Source organism: Prionailurus viverrinus, chromosome B4 (assembly GCF_022837055.1).
Source record: "Prionailurus viverrinus isolate Anna chromosome B4, UM_Priviv_1.0, whole genome shotgun sequence".
NCBI lineage: Eukaryota > Metazoa > Chordata > Mammalia > Carnivora > Felidae > Prionailurus > Prionailurus viverrinus.
Window position 1 is genome coordinate 40793122 of NC_062567.1, and position 16868 is coordinate 40809989.

At 39.0% G+C, this 16868-nt stretch overlaps 1 protein-coding gene across 1 annotated transcript in view; it reads right to left on the minus strand.

Moving 5' to 3' along the window:
* Positions 1–7420: 7420 nt before the first annotated feature.
* Positions 7421–16868, minus strand: part of LOC125171016 (killer cell lectin-like receptor subfamily F member 1) — a 30496-nt gene continuing 21048 nt past the window's right edge. The window contains exons 5-7 of the mRNA XM_047868044.1: positions 13764–13876; positions 12610–12720; positions 7421–9742 (exon numbers count right to left, since the gene is read on the minus strand). Coding sequence (XP_047724000.1) covers positions 9700–9742; positions 12610–12720; positions 13764–13876 — 267 coding nt within the window. The 3' untranslated portion in view covers positions 7421–9699. The remainder of the gene's footprint in view (positions 9743–12609; positions 12721–13763; positions 13877–16868) is intronic.

A 16868-nucleotide genomic window follows, 5' to 3' on the forward strand; every position in this document is an offset into this window, starting at 1 on the left:
GATTTCTCTTTCTGCTGCTTCATTATTGGTGTGTAGAAATGCAACCGATTTCTGTACATTGATTTTATATCCTGTGACTTTGCGGAATTCATGGATCAGTTCTAGTAGTTTTTGGGGGGAGTCTTTTGGGTTTTCTACATAGAATATCATGTTGTCTGTGAGGAGGGTGAAAGTTTGACTTCCTCCTTGCCAGTCTGGATGCCTTTTATTTCTTTTTGTTGTCTGATTGCTGAGACTAGGATTTCCAACACTATGTTGAATAACAGTGGTGAGAGTGGACATCCTTGTTGTGTTTCTGACCTTAGGGGGAAAACTCTCAGTTTTTCCCCATTGAGGATGATATTAGTGGTGGGTCTTCTGTATATGGCCTTTATGCTCTTGAGGTATGATCATTCTATCCCTACTTTCTTGAGGGGTTTTAGCAAGAAAGGATGCTGTATTTTGTCAGATATTTTTCTCTGCATCTATTGAGAGGGTCATGTGGTTCTTATCCTTTCTTTTATTAATGTGATGTATCGCATTGATTGATTTGCAGATACTGAACCAGCCCTGCATCTCAGGAATAAATCCCACTTGATTGTGGTGAATAATTTTTTCAAAATATTTTTGGATCCAGTTGGCTAGTATCTTGTTGAGAATTTTTGCATTAATGTTCATCAGGTAAATTCATCTGTAGTTGTCCTTTTTAGTGGGGTCTTTGTCTGCTTTTGGAATCAAGGTAATCCTGACCTCTTAGAATGAGTTTGGAAGTCTTCCTTCCATTTTTATTTTTTGGAATAGTTTCAAAAGAGTAAGTGTTAACTCTTCTTTAAATGTTTGGTAGAATTTCCCTAGAATGCCACCCAGCCCTGGACTCTCATTTGCTAGGAGATTTTTGATTACTGATTCAATTTCTTTACTGGTTATGGGTCTGTTCTAATTTTCTATTATTTCCTGCTTCGGTTTTGGTAGTTTATATATTTCTAGGAATTTGTCCATTTCTTCCAAATTGCCCAATTTGTTGGTATATCATTGTTATAATATTCTTTTATTATTGTTTGTATTTCTGCAGTGTCGGTTGTCATTTCTCCTCTTTCTTTCATGATTTTATTTATTTGGGTCCTTTCCTTTTTCTTTTTTATCAATCTGGCTAGGGGGTTATCAATTTTGTTAATTCTTTCAAAGACCAGTTTCTGGTTTCATTGATCTGTTCCATTTTTTTTTTTTTCGATATCATTGATTTCTACTCTAATCTTTATTATTTCCCTTCTTCTGCTGATTTGGGCTTTATTTGCTGTTCTTTTTCCAGCTCTTTTAGGTGTAAGGTTAGGTTGTGTATCTGAGACCTTTCTTCCATCTTTAGGAAGTCCTGGATTGCTACATATTTCCCTTTTATGAATGCCTTTGTGGCATCCCAAAGGTTGGGGATGATTGTGTTTTCATTTTCATTGGCTTCCATGTACTTTTAAATTTCCTTTTTAATTTGTTGGTTTACCTACTCATTCTTTAGTAGAATTTTCTTTAATCTCAAAGTATTCCTGGTCTTTCCAAATTTTTTCTTGTGGTTGATTTTGAGTTTCATAGTGTTGTGGTCTGAAAATATGCAAGGGATGATCTTGATCTTTTTTGTACTTGTGGAGGGTTGATTTGTGACTCAGTATGTGATCTATTCTGGAGAACATTCCATGTGCAGTTGAGAAGAATGTGTATTCTGCTGTTTTAGGATGAAATATTCTGAATATATCTGTTAAGTCCATCTGGTCTGGTGTGTCATTCAAAGCCATTGTTTCCTTGTTGATTCTCTGCTTACACGATCTGTTTATTGTTGTAAGTGGGGTGCTGAAGTCTCCTTCTATTGTATTATTATCAATGAGGTTTTTTTTATGTTTGTGATTAATTGATTTATATATTTGGGTGTTCCACATCGGGGGCATAAATATTTACAATTATTTGATCTTGGTGGGTAGACCCCTTAATTATGATATAATGCCCTTCTTCATCTCTTGTTACAGTCTTTATTTGAAAATACAGTTTGTGTGGCTGCTGTGTGGCTACTCCAGCTTTCTTTTGATGACCATTAGCATGATAGATGGTTCTCTATTCCCTTACTTTCAACATGCAGGTGTCTTTAGTTCTAAAATGAGTCTCTTGTAAGTAGCATATAGATGGTTCTTGGTTTCTAATCCATTATGACCACTTATGTCGTCTGATTGAAGCATTTAGTCCATTTCCATTTAGAGTGAATCCTGAAAGATATGAATTTAGTGCCATTGTATGGCTTGTAGAATTGGTGTTTCTACTGATGTTCTCTGGTCCTTTCTAGTCCTTGTTGCTTTTGGTCTTTTTTTGTTTTGTTTTGTCTTTTCTCCATTCAGAGCCCCCCTCTTAAAATTTCTTGCATGGCTGTTTCAGTGGTCACAAACTTCTCTAGTTTTTGTCTGGGAAACTCTTTATCTCTTCTTCTATTTTGAATGACAGCCTTGTTGGATAAGGGATTCTTGGCTACAGAAGCACTTTGATTTTAAAACACACATGCCTAGGTCCCACTTGTGACCAACTTCATGGTAATCTTTGAATGGAGGCTCAGCCATACTTAACTCTATGTGCAGACACTAATGTGGCATATGTGTTCTTTGATTTTCCATGGTCTTCACTAAACTTCCACACTCACATGACTTCCTGACTTTTGTAGAAGTTTGAGTTGTCAATTCTGTTCTATCACCTTCTCCACTCCTAACTCAATTGGCAATTTGAACTTCTGTATTCAATAACTTAAAGTTCATTGGTTTTCACTTTCCTTACACTCAAAATATTATGTCATCCTGTTTCAAATGTGTGGAATCAAATTGGAAATAATCAATGCACAGTCTGGGAATTAGAGTTCATGAGCCTTTCTATTATAGTTCTTTTTATAAGAGGAGCTGGGGACAAGTGTTTTCTCTGTGTCTTTTTGCTTTTATGAACGATTGCAAACATGAAACCTGGTGATCTGTTGTTTCCAGAATGGACCAATTACATGGAAAACTTACGAGAATGAATCTTATTTTTAGGACATTCTTAATTTATTTTGTGCTTCCCTCCTTCCATGAAATTCTTCCAGAACACCCAAATCTGTACCGTATGATCACTACACTGCAGTTCTCTCCATACTGTTTTGAAAACCAGAGATATTTTATGTTGATGTCAGGAAAGCCAGTAATTGCAAAAATGAATAATTTTATTCCACTTTATTTCAAAATATTGATGGGCTGTGCTGGGTCCAGTCCACAGATGCTAATTCTATAGAATGAGACCTCTGCAGTGTTGCTCATATTTACTCATTCTCTGAATTTAAGGGGATAAAGTTAAGTTAAGGTGCAGATTTGAGGTGAGGACATTTCAGACTGAGGACTTCTGAGAAGGTAGGTCTACTATAGGCTGAACATGCCTCTATAAAAAGAGAAGCTGTTTCCCCCCAGTGTTTTCTTTTTTGCCCCAGTAAGAATAGGGACTTTCCAGAAAAGCTGGCAGTTTCTGAGTCTTCCACTCAAGAAGTGAAAGCAGAAGTTTATGTTCTTAAATATTCAGCACTGAGGTTAGAAATCTATTTCCTTTAAATATTCCATCCTGCCCTATCGCTGTCTCTCATTTTGAGTCAACTCTGGTTTAATAGAAATAAGGACATTTCCTCCCGAGATCCTTAAGTTCTGGCTATTATATCCTATTGCTCCAGGATTAGATAGTTGGATCAATCTAAAAGGACATTATTTTATTTCTTGAATGAAACAGAAACAGGATATCCATCCAGTGCCTACTGGTTACAGTGAATATGCCAATATAATTTGTCAAATTTAGAGGAAGGGTTATTTTACTGCCCGCAAGATGGAGTCAGAGCTGTTTCTCAAGTTGTGTGCAGTGGTCTGAATGTTTGTAGCCCCCCAAACTCATATGTTGAAATCCTAACGCCCAATATAATTGTATCAAGAGGTGAGGGTTTTGGGAGGTGATTAGTTCTTGAAGGTGGAGCCCTCATGAATGAAATGAGCACCTTGTAAAAGAGACCCCACAGAGCTCCTGGTTCTTTTCACCATGTGAGGATACAACTGGAAGTCTGAAGCCTGGATGAGGAGGCCCCTCCCTCGACTATGTTGGCACTCTGGTCTGCACTTCCAGTCTCTAGAACTATGTGAACTAAATTTCTGTTGTTTCTAAGTTACTCGGTCTGTGGTGTTTTGTTACAGCAGCCCTAACTGACTAAGACAGCGTCCTGAGAATCTTTTGTGCTCCAGAGAGATGTTTCAAGACCATCATGGACAGAGAGTGAGGAGAAGGAGGAGAAGTCATACCTGGGCCATCTTATGAGCCAACCCCACTGGAATCAAAGCTCCTCTATTTTTTTTTTTTTTTTTATCCATGTTGGTATTTTATCCATGTTGGTATTCCACACGGGATTTTGTCTCTAAACAGGATTCCATTACTTAAAGAATTTGAATACCACTGAATCAGAGGGAAGTTTCAAGAGGTTCTGGAGGCGAAAAAAATGGCTCATGTAAAATTTCTGTTGAATGAACTACATTCTTATGTCAATCAATCGTTCTTACATCAATCAAATTCTAATCAAGGGACTAGAACCCATGGTAATTGGAACTGGGAAAATTTAATATATAAAGTTATTAGTAGGGGATTAAAGTTACAGGGCCTTGGTTAAAAGGAGGTAAAGAAAACTCTAAAGAATACAAGATCAGACACAGGGAGCAGCCATCAGCTCTTGGGCTGAGATAGTACATTGAAGGAAGAGGCTTTTCCCATACCACACCACAGACTGAAATCCTGACCTCAGCAGAGGACACCAGTGTGGCTCAGCAGATAACTGAGATGCTGGCTGAAGTGCCACATCAGCAGGAACCTGAAAATTTGGCCTTTAGGGCATCCACAAGAAGGTGTTACAATTGGGCATTCATTCCAGAGCCACCGGATCCTATATGAGGAGAAGCCCACCATCAGAGCTGCCCTGCTGGGACCACTCATTTATGAAGGCACCTGGCAAGGTGTGATTCAAATTTCCCCAGGGGGCAGGTGCTACATGCAGCTGGCCATCGGGTAGTGAAGGAAACCCAACTGTGCAACAGCCTGGTGAACAAAGGACACTGGAACCAGGAAGAGAAACTCCTTCCTCTGACTGCCTTCCTTCTTCAGTTCCTTCAACTGACAAACGTTAGCACTGTGCCAGCTGGCATGGCAGAAAAACGTACAGGCCATGTCCATTATAATAGAGGAGATGGTGAATGATAGATTTGGAGCAAAGAGGCGATAAACTGGTAATTGACTCAATTCCTACACCAGTTATTCATATGAGCTCCTTAGGACTCTTCTGATAGAAACTTGAGATACAACTGAATCCTTTGAATTCATAGAAGTGCTGCTTAGACAAAGAAAGGAGAGTTAGAAGCTTAACTGGTGTTACCAAGCATCTTGAGAATGAAGGCATTTACTTCATTCACTCATTTATTAATTAATTCATTCAAATCCCTACTGTGTTCATAGCAGAGGCAAAATATATAGTTCCTCAAGGGACAGGAAGCAATGCACATAAAAATAAGCCTCTTGGTACTCAGTAACCTACTCTCAAATTATTCTGGAGGGTGCTTTGGTATGAATCCAAATCTAGGCCTCTACAAATAGAAGAACTATCCTGGAGGTGCCTCAAACACAGTAAACAATATAAACAAAACACACTTATTGCTACAAAAATTTATTTTAAATGTTTCTGAGCTGATTTGCAGGAATATATACACTTAGAGGCAATATTCTATTCACTATCAGGACCAAAGAATGGGAAGGCACCTTAATATATTGCCATAAAACTAGACAAAACTTGTGATTATTAAATACCGAATCTAACTTCGAGCTTTCTGGTAGCTAAAAGTGGGAGGAAAGCATGCTTGTTTATATGTTTCTCACTATTGAAATTATAGAACATATCCATTCCTCAGGGGTTGTGAAATTAATTTTTCTAATACTCAGAAGTGTATCTCTCACATGAAATTTTCTGTATTGAGGTATATTATATCATAGACAAACTCTTATTTGGTTGACGCTCCGTCACCAAAATACAGGTATTTCCTTCAGAACTAAAAGAATTGTTAATGATTGATGCTATTAATGTTTCTGGGCTAAGACGTAGGTGTGATGTTCATGATCCATCTTATACAATGCTGGTCTAAGGTGAACTGCATACCAAAGACAGCCAGGGTATTTTGGCTTGCGATTGAGGAGGTTTAAATAGAAAATATCAATACTAATTTTGAATGTCTACCGAAGTTCACCACAGTCCCCCAAACGCTCATCTTTACTCAACTACCTTTACTCTCTGGAAATTAGATGCAATATAACAGTAGCTAAGCGTGGGTTCTGAAACCAGATTACCAGAGGTAATTACATTTCTGCCCTGCCACTTACTAAATGTGAGACTTCGTAAAATGTACTCAGATTTCCCAGAAGGATAAGTTTCTTCATCTTTAAAATGAGAATCAAGGGCACCTGGGTGGTTGGGTCGGGCTGAATTTCTGACTCTTGATTTTGGCTCAGGTCATGATCTCACGGTCATGAGATACAGCCCCTGTGTCGGCCTCCACGTTAGGCATGGAGCCTGCTTGATATCTCTTTCCATATCTCTCTGCCTCTCTCTCTCTCTCTCAAAAAAAAAAAAAAATAAATAAATAAAAATAAAATGAGAATCATAACAGCATCCACTTAGCAACTTTTTGATATGGTTCAAACCTATTTAATATTCTTAAAGCACTTAAAACTATGCTCAACAAGCAATATATGCTGTTTAAATGGTGACTTTTTTAGTGTTGGAGTTTGGGACCCAAGAGAGTCAGCTCTTTAGATTTTTTTTTAACATTTATTTATTTATTTTTGAGACACAGAGAGAGACAGCATGAACAGGGGAGGGTCAGAGAAAGAGGGAGACACAGAATCTGAAACAGGCTCCAGGCTCTGAGCTGTCAGCACAGAGCCCGACGTGGGGCTCGAACCTACAGACCTTGGGATCATGACCTGAGCTGAAGTTGGAAGCTTAACCGACTGAGCCACCTGGGCGCCCCAATACTGCTCACTTCTATATGAGAGTGGAGTGGAAGGATTCACTGGTTAACGGCGACTGCAAAAAATGAGATCTGGTAATACTGATTTACTTAAGTTTTCCATGCTCACCTTTTTTCAAACAAAAATCTGTTTCATGTAAATTTTAGTTTGTTAACCTAACAGTGCAATTTAGTTGGTTCCAAGAGTAGAATTTAGGGATTCATCACTCACCTACGACACCTAGTGCTCATCACAGCACGTGTCCTCCTTCATACCCATCACCATTTAACACGTCCTCCGCTCACCTCCCTCCATCGACCCTCAGTTTTTTTTCTCTATTGTTAATCTCCTGTGGTTCGTTTCCTTCTCTTTCTCTTTTTCTTCCCTTCCTTCCCAAATTTCAGGCTAATTTAACTTATTTCATTGGCTTGTACAAGGAATCCGATGAATTGTGGACATGAACACCGGGTGATCTAACAAGCATCTCGCTAGCCCGGGATCACCTCTCTCCAAATCTATGTCCTCAGTTTGAATTTTTAAACTATTATAAATTAGCGTTAACAAGGAATTGATATATTTGGATGTTTCTTAAATTGATCACATACACGAGGCCTTCTGATTAGTACCACAAACTGAGAAAAAGACTTTACTGTGATCCAATCGAATGAAAATTCCTTTAGGACCTTACATTTTGTTATTTATCATTTCTCCCGCTTGATATTTGATATGGTCACTCACTAGTTTTCCAACATAAAAATCACATTACCACTGGCTAGTTATCACTTAACAGGGTTTTGTAAAAGCCAGATTCCTTCCTTGCTTTCATTTACTCTCCTATTCATTCAACTAACAGGTATTTAGTATATACACTACCTAGAATGAATTCATAAAATTTGATTAAAGAGATCACATTCTAATGCTCATCTTAAGACCTCTTTTAACTAACAGACTCGTGAGTCAGTCTAGTCCATAAAGTCAAATCAGTTTTCTTCTCGGAGATATTTGAGAGAAAGGGTTTATACTAGCAGAAAACACACAGCAGTTAAATTATTAAACTCATTATTGTTAATAATAGGTGGACATTTAAAAATGTCAAGTCTCTTTCTATAATATAATAGAAAAAAAATAGTAACAATGTGTCCCCCAAATCGATGAATAGTAATATAAAGTGTTGGTCGTCATTCAAATTGATGTACTATAGCTCTGAAACGGCAAACCCTGACATTGTATAGCAACATACAATGTGTCTATTAAACACTGAATTAAGGGACAAGGAGAACACAAAATTGTGTTAGAACACTGGCGAATGTCCACTGCACTGTCGGGGCTTCATTGTGAACCTTCACATATCCCAGTTTTCAGTTATTAGGTACAAGTTTTGTTACAGAAATGTCAGTGGATGGCTTACCTGGCTGTAGGGACCTTAAATAAATCCCCTTCCCAGGCCCCTCCCACCCTCGTTCCCTAGGAAGTGCACACACACCTCCCTCCTGTTATTCCTGGGAATCACCAGAGACAACAAGGTGTTACTAAGCTCTCAAGACAGGTCAACTCATGCCTTTATGCTCTTGCCTCCATATCCATTTGCGTCTGCAGTTTGTTTCCGGGTTTTGTTTTTTTTTTTAAACAGATAAAAGTTGAATTATTTTCTTTCATTCCCTAAGCTTTTGTATGGTGTCTACTAGTTAATTTTTTTTCTTTTTCCTTTCTTATCACTAAGCTGTAGTAAGTCCGTTATTGATGTCAATAGTTGCTCTCAATGTCTCATAAGACCATAGAGAAAACGGGAAGCTTTTTAGCGTCTCCCTAAGAACACGTTTGTTTAATGGCTCCCTCTGCTGGAGAGAGTCTGCACTGCTTGTTTTTGTTACCTGATACAATGACGGGGACAAGCTAGGATAGTTCCTAGACATAGCTGGAAATTTTCCAAGGAAATTGGCCTAAAGATGAAACCACTGCTAACAGCATTGTGAGTTTATGAAGAGATGGGTGTTCTGGATTCTCAGCATTGCAAGATGTCTTCTGTTAAAGTGAGGGCACCGGTCGAGAAGGACTGAGATCTTGAAAACTGGAATGGGGACATACGGGAAGATTCCACTCAAGCTAGGGACATGGAACCCGAAATTCTATTGAGTCTTTTTTGCCAGTAAATGTAGCCCTTTCTTAGGAGGCTAACCTAATTCTAAAAATAGGAGATGATGCTCCCTCCATCAATTCCCAGACCTGAGCCATTTTACAGACCCAGAATCTCTGGAATTTAGAGTGGGGAGAAAGCCTTTGGGAAAGAACTCTACTAAACAAACAAAAAGAAATGACATAGTTCATCTTTTTCCACCACTCTTCCCCGAAGAGATCTATGACCATTTACCTGGGTGACTATACATTGAGGAAAGAGAAATAATCGAACTTTTGAGGAGTTGCTGGGCAGTGGCTCAGAATGGACACTGATTTCAGGAGACCCAAGCCATCAGTGTTTTATACTGATCAGAGTAACAGCGTAAGTAGGTCAAATGATGAGTGAGATTATGGATTCTGTCTGCCGCACAGTGAGTCCAGCTGGTCCCTCAAGCCCGAGTTTTGTTCTCTTCATCCATCACAGACTTCTCCCTTTGACTAGGCATGTGGATGCTGGTAGCTTCTATTTCCTGAAGACTATAATCCAAAAACTCCTGGGTGTATGTCCAAATGGGATAGGCTTCCAAATTTGAAAGGAGAAAGAAAAGAAGAAAGGTTCATTTCCAAAGGATCTGCGCCAAGATTACTAAATGAATTACTCTAGGACCACCAGAGAATCACTTGCTAGACTTCCGCGTAGAGTCGCATGAGCAGAAAGCACGCCCAGCCCGTGCGTTTTAGTGAACTGATTGCAAACCAGAGTCCCTGCACAGTCATCAGCAGTGTCTGAATCCCAAGACCTTTCCAGACTACTTGCAGCACAAACTCTTAGCTACTTTTGTGTCTATTCCCCGTGCACAAGTCCATGGTGCTTATCATCCCTTACAATATTCTGTGTTTTCAAGTGGTTTAGTCCGAAAACAAGCCTAATAAACATTCTTATAGTCCTATGAACACCTCTGTGCTCATAAAATAAAACATTGTTGTTGGAATGTAGCGCCAACGTGCCATAACACAAATGCTTTACCCATCCGTTCACATACAGTGTCCAACTCAACATACAGACGTAGGATTCTTACGTTATGATATGACTTACAAGAAAGCTTCTAAGGATGTAACCGCCATAAAGAGGTGAACGTAAACGTCACAAGAAAGTTTGTTTCTGAAGCATTTAAGCCTCCACGTACACTCATTTGGCATTCATAGGATTCTCTGTCAATATCATCGCCCACGCAGAAAAATTCTTCAGTTTTCCCTTGGCACTCGATGACTTACCAATGAGGCCTCGGTTGTCTGAGCCTCTGGTCTTTTTTGCAGCCTATCTTTCCAGCCTCATATCAGCATTTTACTTTTGTGATCATTTAGGGAAAACAACACTGTAAGTAGTTTTTTGAGCATTTATGCGCTAGACATTTTAAAAGACACTGGAAATATAAAACCAGTTATTATGTAGTTTATAGTCAAGTGAGGGTGGAGAACATTAATCAAATATTCACTCAAATACTGATATAGGTAAGACCAAAAATGTGATAAGCTCTGGGAAGGGGTATATAATGTTGGGATATTTGACCTCGTCATGGAGCTCAGAGAAGATCCTTAAGAATTCAGCTTTTTATGGAGAGTGGTTGAGAGTTCACTTGATAGAGAATAGAGAAAAGAGACTTCCAGATACAGGGAAAATGCCTGTCAGACAGTGTGGCGAAATTGTGGATGAGTTCCTGAAATTAGTCTAATATGGTCGTGGTACTGGGAGTTTGGATAAGTTTTGTGTAGAAAGACACTAAGTAAGCGAGGATTGGAGCTGACTGGGATTTCTAGGCTGTGTTATGGAGTTTGGTGTTATTCTAAATTTATTACTTTTTTGACATACGTTTTTAAGTTTATTTATTCTGAGAGGGAGACAGACAGTGTCTGAGCAGGGGGAGGGCAGAGAGAAGGAGAGACAGAATCCCAAGCAGCCTCCCTAATGTCAGTACAGAGCCCAACACGGGTTTCTATCTCACAAAGTGTGAGATCACGACCTGAGCTGAAATCAAGAGTCCTGCTCTTAACCGACTGAGCCACCCAGGCATCCCTGGTGTTAGTCTAAGAACGATGTTTAAGTGTTTTTCAAAAGAAGGGTTGTATTGTCAGTATGTGTATTTTTACAATATCACTTAGGTTACGTGGTAGCGAATAACTGAAACGGATTAGGAGTAGAACAAGGAAGGCCTTGTTAGGTCAGTCACTTAATATTTTGGTACTTTTGTATTAAGGTTGTGAAAGCAATGAAGGGAAGAGGTGAGATTTGAGAGATATTTAGTAAAAACACTAACAATACTTGGTTTTGTGGGAGGGAGAGTGGATAGCAATACAGAAAGGTAGGCCAGATAGAGGGTGATGACGACACAGCTGGACTCTAAGTTGTGACATTTCTTGTCTTGTGTGGTGTGCCATTGACTGAGACACTGAGTGCTGGAGGATGGTTCCTTTCATGAGGAAAGTGATTGAACTATTTTTTTTAAAGCATTTTTTTAATGTTTATTTATTTTTGAGACAGAGACAGAGCATGAATGGGGGAGGGTCAGGGAGAGAGGGAGACACAGAATCCGAAACAGGCTCCAGGCTCCGAGCCGTCAACCCAGAGCCCGACGAGGGGCTCGAACTCACGGACCGCGAGATCGTGACCTGAGCCGAAGTCAGACGCTTAACCGACTGAGCCACCCAGGCACCCCATGATTGAACTATTTTTATATACTGAGTTTGAGATGCCTTTGAGATTTCAGATTTCATATGTTAAATGTCATTTATTATTAACTTTCTTTGATATAGTAGAGACAGTGTATGCACACTTGCTCGTAAGCAGGGGAGGGACAGGAGAAGGAGAGAGAGAATCTTAAGCAGACCCCACACCTAGTGCAGAGCCTGATTTGGGGCTCAATCTCATGAGGATGAGGTAATGGCCTGAACTTAAATCAAGAGTCAGATGGTCAACCAACTGACAGCCAGGTGCCCCAACTTGATATGTTATATAAGCACTACCGTATATGGGTCTGGTGATCCGGGAAAAGTCTGGGCTGGAGATGCAAATTTGATTTTGATATGAATTTCTTCGTAAAAATGTAATTAGGTAAGGATATTATAGAGGGAAGCTGTGGAGAAAATAAAGACTGACGTTTCGAAACCACATGCAAAATGCGAATGGGGATTGAATAACTGATAATTCAGACGAAAAAATACGTTCATTCTATCTTCTCAGTTTCTACAACATTTCATTTTCTCTATTAGCCTTCCTAAATCTCTGAGAAATAGCACTATACCCACCCGGATGAACACACACAGACACACACACACACACCCCTCTGGGACACACGTGGCCCTCTGGACTTTGATATATTCTGAGTTCAAACTTCATGTGGTGTCTTTCCGTCAGAGAAATGGAGACTGATTTCCTGCAGTGTGGATTACCGTTGACAAATCCACGGATTCATTTCCCCACATTTTTGTTCAGCTATCTTAATTTGAGACACCTGGGCACATTTCATGCTCCGGGTCCGCCATTTTTCTTCTACTGAAAACCTATGAAGGAAGAACATGGTTATCTTTACAACAGCATATGTCCAGAGACTAAAGAGGGCCTCAGAAAATATTTTCTAATTTTTAAAATAAAAACATGAGTATCTAAACAACTTAAACAATATACAATATGGTGGGTAAGGTAATTCTTCCCACCCTCAGTTTTATTTTGCAAGAGAAGTTAATAGTTAAGGAGTATTAGTCAAGGTTATATGGATAATGCTAAAATGGCACTTCTGGTTTTGTTCATTTAAAAACTGTTGAAGGGGCGCCTGGGTGGCGCAGTCGGTTAAGCGTCCGACATCAGCCAGGTCACCATCTCGCGCGGTCCGTGAGTTCGAGCCCCGCGTCAGACTCTGGGCTGATGGCTCGGAGCCTGGAGCCTGTTTCCGATTCTGTGTCTCCCTCTCTCTCTGCCCCTCCCCCGTTCATGCTCTGTCTCTCTCTGTCCCCAAAATAAATAAAAAACCTTGAAAAAAAAATTTTACAAAAAAATAAAAACTGTTGAAAAGAGCAGAAATTTACATTTTGTAAACTATACTTGTGGTCTTTTTTTTTTTTTTTTTAAGAGAAGGAGAGAGAGCATGAGTAGGGGAGGGGGCAGAAGGAGAGAAAAAGAGAATGTTAAGCAGTCTCCATGCTCAGTGAGGAGCCCCAAATGAGGCTCAACACCATGATCCTGGGATCATGACCTGAGCTAAATCAAGAGTTGGATGTTCAACAAACTGAGCCACCCAGGTGCCCCTAAACTTGTGCTCTTACAAGAGATTTCACTCTGGTTAATTTGCCTCTTTAATAAAATAAAAGGACACTATTGGCAAATCCTGCTTCCCATCCCTAAATCTTCTGAGTGCGTGGAGTGAGATGTCTTTTTTTCCTCGACTTTCCGAGTAGACCATTTTATATGAATATTTGTCAGATCATATGATTCGGTTAGGAAATTTATACCTGTTTCCTCAGTTCAAGCCCAACAGCATCAGACAACTCTTTCTTGTCATACAGTATGGGATTAAAATCACAAAAAAGCTAAAATACAATAAACTCACAGATGGGAGTCAAAAGGGTTGTTGTCTACCCAGGTCCATGATTCCCCTCCAGGTGGAATAGTCAAGCCAATCCAGTAAAACACTCCAGTATTTAGGTGCTTCCATAGGAAACTCTAAAGAGAATAGGAAATATTATAGGAAACAACTGATTGATTCTTATAGATACAAAAAATAAATTTCTCAAGAGGACCTTTTGTATGCTGGTCCTACACGAGAAGCAGGGACTGAACTTCACACTTTCCTAACAGATCATACTGGAGGGACAAAGTGCTGCACTACAATGTCGTAAAGCATGCGTGGTTGCTGGAGATCCTAAGACTGCGAAGATGAACTTCCAAATTTGAGTCCTGGCTCGACGATTGATTGCTGTGCATCTTGGCACAGTTGTTGAATCTTTTTACTTGTGTTTTCCTCAATCTCTGAAACTCAGATTATAGTAGTACCTATCTCAAAGAGCTTTGTTATTAAATAACATTATTCTACACTGTTTGGAACATAATAAATTCTCATTACATAAATGTTAGTGGTTATAATTAATTACAGGTAAGAAATAATAGATAGAAGCAAGAGAATATACAGGGAAGAAAGGAAGCAATATCTGAGCTGACATGGTATATATTGTTCATAGTTTCTTAACAACTTTTTCTATAGTAATAAAACCCCTGAGCCATATCTATGGCCAGACATAGTAAGGATATGTTTCCCAGGCTCCCTTTTGGCTAAGTGTGACAATGTGACTAATTTCTGGCTAATGGAACACAATTCAAGCGCTACTGAAATTCTAATCAAGCACGTAAAAAGTAGGGCTGTATCCTTCCATTCATTATTTCCTTCTTTTCTGATGGCTAGAATGTCCATATGGTGGGCCATCAACCGGAAATAGGTGGACACAGACAGCACTCCAGAGACAAGACTAGGAATCCATAGCTGTACGGACTAAAACGTGAGTGACATAACCAATTGCATAGAGGAATAGATACCTTTTCCCCCTATTTTAACACTTCAACATTGGAAACATCAGACAATCCATGGCTCATAGTAGTTTAACTGGGAGTTTTGTTTTTGCTTTCTAATTGTCCTAACGCTTTTAAGTGTACTAAAGGGATATCTTATAAGTGAAACTGTTTTAGAGTCAATAAAGTGAACATCTACCTTGTTTAAGCTACGGTGATTTTGGTTCTCTGTCACATGCAGCTGAAGTCATAGGCTAAATGTCATAACTGTTTGTAAGAAAATAAAGTCGTTATGCACGCATACAAGACAACGTCGTGTTGTTCCATTGAATTATCTTTGCGCTATGGTAAAAAAAGTCAGTTGACTAAATTTTTGTAGGTCTGCTTCTGGCATCTCTATTCAGTGTCACTGGTCTATCTGTCTTTTGCCAATTCTATGCCATATTAGCTAATTTTGCTTTATAGTAAGACTTGAGATCGAGTAATGTACATCTTCCATTCTTCTGCTTGCTTTGGGGCTAGTTTGTTCTTTTCTTAGTTTCTTTTTTTTTTTTTTAAGTAGTGTAGATGATTGATTCTACATTATTTTCTTTTCAAACATAAGCACTTAAGGCGATAAATTTCCCTCGAAGCTCTGCTTAAGTTGAAACCTGTAAATTCTGACACATTAAGATGTTGTTTTTATTCAATTGACAATATAGTTTAAAAATTTTGCTCTGATCACTTCATTTTTGACCCAGTCATCATTCAGAAGTGTGTTGCAGAATTTTCAAACATTTGGGAACTTTCCAAACACTATTCTGTTCCTAATTTCCAGTTTAATTTTCTGAAGGTCTGAGACATGCTTTGTAGAAGATCTATTTTTGAAGATTTTAAAAGTTGATTAAGTTCTCACATATGGTCTGTCTTCATCAAAGTTCCACGTGTTTTGAAAAAAAAAGTGTATTCTGATGCTGTTGGATACAGATTTCTATAAGATCAATTAGGTTTAAATGGTTTATAGAGTTGGATATTTATTTATTTATTTGTTTATTTATTTATTGAGTTGTTTTTTCAGTTACTCAAAGTGACATGTTGATAACTCCAACAGTATTTGTGGATTCCCCATTTCCTCTTAGTTCTATCAGTGTTTACCTTGCTGATATATATATATATATATATATACATATATATATGTATATATATATATATATATATATATATATATATAATTGACTCCTGTTGTGGGATTCAAGGGCCAAAGGGTAGAATATTATGGACCAAATTGTGTCTCTCCAAAATTCCTATGTTGAAGCCCTGACCCCCAGGACTTCAAAATATGACTGCATTTGAAGTCAGAGCCTTTAAAGAGCTGATTCAGCTAAACTAGGGATCTTAAGCATGGATCTTAATTCAATCTGACTGCTGTCCTTATAGGAAGAAAAATTTGGGCACACGGAGAGACACAGATACACCCACACAGAGGAAAGACTATGTGAGGACGCAGTAAGAGATGACCGTCTGAAAGTCAAGGAGAGAGGCATTGGCCAATACCTTGATCTTGGGACTCAGCCTTCAGAACTGCAAGAAATTCATTTCTCTTGCTTAAGTCATTAAGTTTGTGGTCCTTTGTCACGGCTGCCCCAGCAACCGCATACAACTCCTTTATCATTTTGCAGTATTCCCTTTTTTTTTTTTTTTTGCTTGTTTGTTTGTTTGGAGTGTCCTGTTTCTTTGGGTCCTTTTATTTACCTCATACCCAATGATTTGACGCTAACTTGACAAAACCCACTGGTTTTGTGCGTAGTAATGAAACGAGGTTACTAGTCTGTCCTAGAGTTGAAGTTAATCGTTAGGAGGGTGGGTTTCTCATCTGTTGCTGCTCTGGTAATCCTCGGTGCACCTCGGGTTTCAAATTCCTGCCGTGGCATCTTGTGTTCAGTGGTTTTGGTTTGTCTGTGTGCCAGGGAAATGTCTCCTTGACCTGAGAATTTAAGTCTCCCTTCTCACCATGCCTCATGAAGATCTCTTTGTGCATTCTTCTTCCTCCCTTGTCCCTCTCCCTTCTTGACTTCCTATTTGAAACTTGTTAGCTTGATAATAAAAGGCAGCGGAGGCAATGGTCTTTCTTGTTCTGATTATGCCTCAGTCTTAGGCAGGCACTCACCCCTGT